The following is a 2,578-nucleotide window of genomic DNA, read 5'->3' as shown; positions in this document are numbered from 1 at the left end:
GCACTTCACACTGCTATATACGTATAGCTGTTATATGAAAAGCAATAGCTGTCATTTTTTACACATCAAACTACACCAGAATCAAACGAAAACACGCCCATGCTATCGTCGATTTATTTACCCAAAAAAAAAAAAAAATTAAAAAACATTCTCAACCCCAACCGTCCCATATTGTCCACCGAAACGCGCCTCTAGCTTTTCAATTGAGACTTATTACATCGTCTCAAATTTGCTTGGTCTGTGTATCGCACGTCGCGTGACGGTCGGCCGCGGAGTTGGGATAAAGTGAAAGGCTCTCGCGGGAACAATATGGCGGCCAATATTAAATATCTATAATGTGAAAAATGAAAGAAAAAAAAAAGAAAAAAAAAAAGAAAAAAAATAGATTCACTTTTACCCTGGTTTCATAAAACCACACAATCCTTTTTATGTGTCATCTTTGGGTAAGGAGTAATACATACGATCAATACTCTTTTTTTATTAAAGACCTTACGCCTCTATAAATGGATTGCCGACTATAAATTGGATAAGGATTAAGAAAGGATCGACGAGAGGAATAAAGGAAAGGACTGAGAAGGGTAAGGAAAATGATATGGGCCCCACACTCACCGAACGAAATTCAAGCTGGTAATCTATCTAAAAAAAAAAGCAATCTCCCATGCCCCACCTGGTCCCCATACTCCAGCAGCGCCCGTAACACGGTCACGCAGTCGTCCCGCGCGGCGAGGTGCAGCGGGGCGCGGCCCTCGCTGTCCCGCAGGCGCTTCGCCCCGAACTCCAGCAGCAGGCGGGCGCTGGACGCGCTGCCGTATATAGCGCTCAGGTGGAGGGCCGTTTGTTTCTCTGTAGCGAAAAAAAAACACACACACACACAAAATTTCAATAACATAAATAAAAAGAGTCAGCGGTGAGCACCTAGTCAAGTTCAAGGGTAAAATGAGACCAAATGAAAACAATTTTCTAGCAAACATATATCAGAAATCAATACATTTAATTAAAAGGTCTATAGTACCTTCAATACCCTACAAACCTTTTTAATTATAACCTTGTAACCATATGAAGTAGTATAACTACAAGTAGTATACCACAGTAATTATAATGTAAATATATACTAACTTACTATGATTAGCAGTAACATAATGCAAGTGAATAGTAACATACTACAATTAGCACTAATATAATCAAAGTAAATAGTAACATACTATAATTAGTAGCATCAATATCACACGGGACGGCATGCTCCCGGATCGCTTGGAGCAGCGGCTGGAGGCAAGTCTCGCATATAACCGCGTAGTGGATCACGTTGTTGCCATCCTCATCCTCGAGCATCGGGTTGCAACCTGCCGTGCAGGAATTATACCTTACTACAAGCTGACCCGTCCTGATCTGACGCCTCCTTGGCACAGTGGTAAACGCGTGAGCGTAGAACCGAGGGGTCCTGGGTTCGATTCCCGGTGGGGACAATAAAAAAAAAAATGTCTCGGTCTGGCAGGACACAGAAGGCTGATCACCTACATGTCCATAAAGAAAATCGATCAGTGAAACAGATGTGTATCATCTGCCCCATACCCCAGTACACGGGACTTCACACAAGCTGACCTGGCAAACACTGTTCTGCCTTACTCTTATCATTTAGGGATATGAAAAGTAGATGTTGGCCAATTCTCAGACATGCTAAATATGCACACAAAATTTCAAAGAATCGGTCCAGCCGTTTCGGTAGAGTTTGGTAACGAAAATTTTGACACGTGAATTTTATATATAAGATATACTAATATTATAAAGCTGAAGAGTTTGTTTGCTAGAACGCGCTAATCACAGCAACTACTGGTACTGCATTTGAAATTTCTTTCAGGTACAACGTGGATAAAACCGCCGGGCACAACTAGTAAATGAATATAACGAACAACAGCTGATATATGAATGAATAAAACTACGAGTAATGTATGAAAATGTACAACAGTAATTATTTTTTATAAAAAACCAAATTGCCTTCAAATGACCAGGACTAGACCAAATTTAAATGGGACAACACAAGAGGCACCAGCTCTTTTATAAAAAAATAATCATCAAACTTTGTTCACGTGCCTCTCTGTCTGTCTGTCTGTCTGTCTGTCTGTCGGTATCTCACCTTTAGCGACCAAGAAGGGTATCAAGTTAGGCTGATCGTTGATAACCGCCAAGTGGAGGATGCTCCTCATCTGGTGGTTCTGAAGGTTCAGTAGACCCACCAGGCCGGCATCGTGCACCAACTTCACTATGAATTGGAGACTGGGCTGGTTGCTGCATAGCGTCATGTGAAGGAATCTGCGAAATTCATTGATTAAATGTAAATTTTAAAGTTATACGGATATTTTTTAGATTAATTAACTTGTGAGATTGAAAAAAAACTATGTATTCTGAAAAATATTCAATGAAATGAATAAATTGTCACGATCACGAGGCGGGACTCTTTTTTTTTTATGTCACAGTCGGCAATGGAGCTGGTGGGACGCCTGACGGTAAGCGCTACCACCGCCCATGAACATTTGTTGAGGCGTAAAGTCGATTACAGACCTTACGCCTCTACGAATGGATT

General features: G+C 41.1%; 1 protein-coding gene across 1 annotated transcript in view; it reads right to left on the bottom strand.

The window, feature by feature from the left end:
• The window catches only part of LOC119840577 (nuclear factor NF-kappa-B p100 subunit), a 20,660-nt gene that overhangs the window by 4,621 nt on the left and 13,461 nt on the right, over positions 1–2,578 (bottom strand). Inside the window, exons 12-14 of the mRNA XM_038367265.1 lie at positions 2,132–2,307; positions 1,203–1,340; positions 668–843 (exon numbers count right to left, since the gene is read on the bottom strand). Coding sequence (XP_038223193.1) covers positions 668–843; positions 1,203–1,340; positions 2,132–2,307 — 490 coding nt within the window. The remainder of the gene's footprint in view (positions 1–667; positions 844–1,202; positions 1,341–2,131; positions 2,308–2,578) is intronic.

This window comes from Zerene cesonia, chromosome 6 (assembly GCF_012273895.1).
Source record: "Zerene cesonia ecotype Mississippi chromosome 6, Zerene_cesonia_1.1, whole genome shotgun sequence".
Lineage (NCBI taxonomy): Eukaryota > Metazoa > Arthropoda > Insecta > Lepidoptera > Pieridae > Zerene > Zerene cesonia.
The sequence above is the reverse complement of the archived record's forward strand: the minus strand, read 5'-3'. Positions and strand labels throughout refer to the sequence as shown.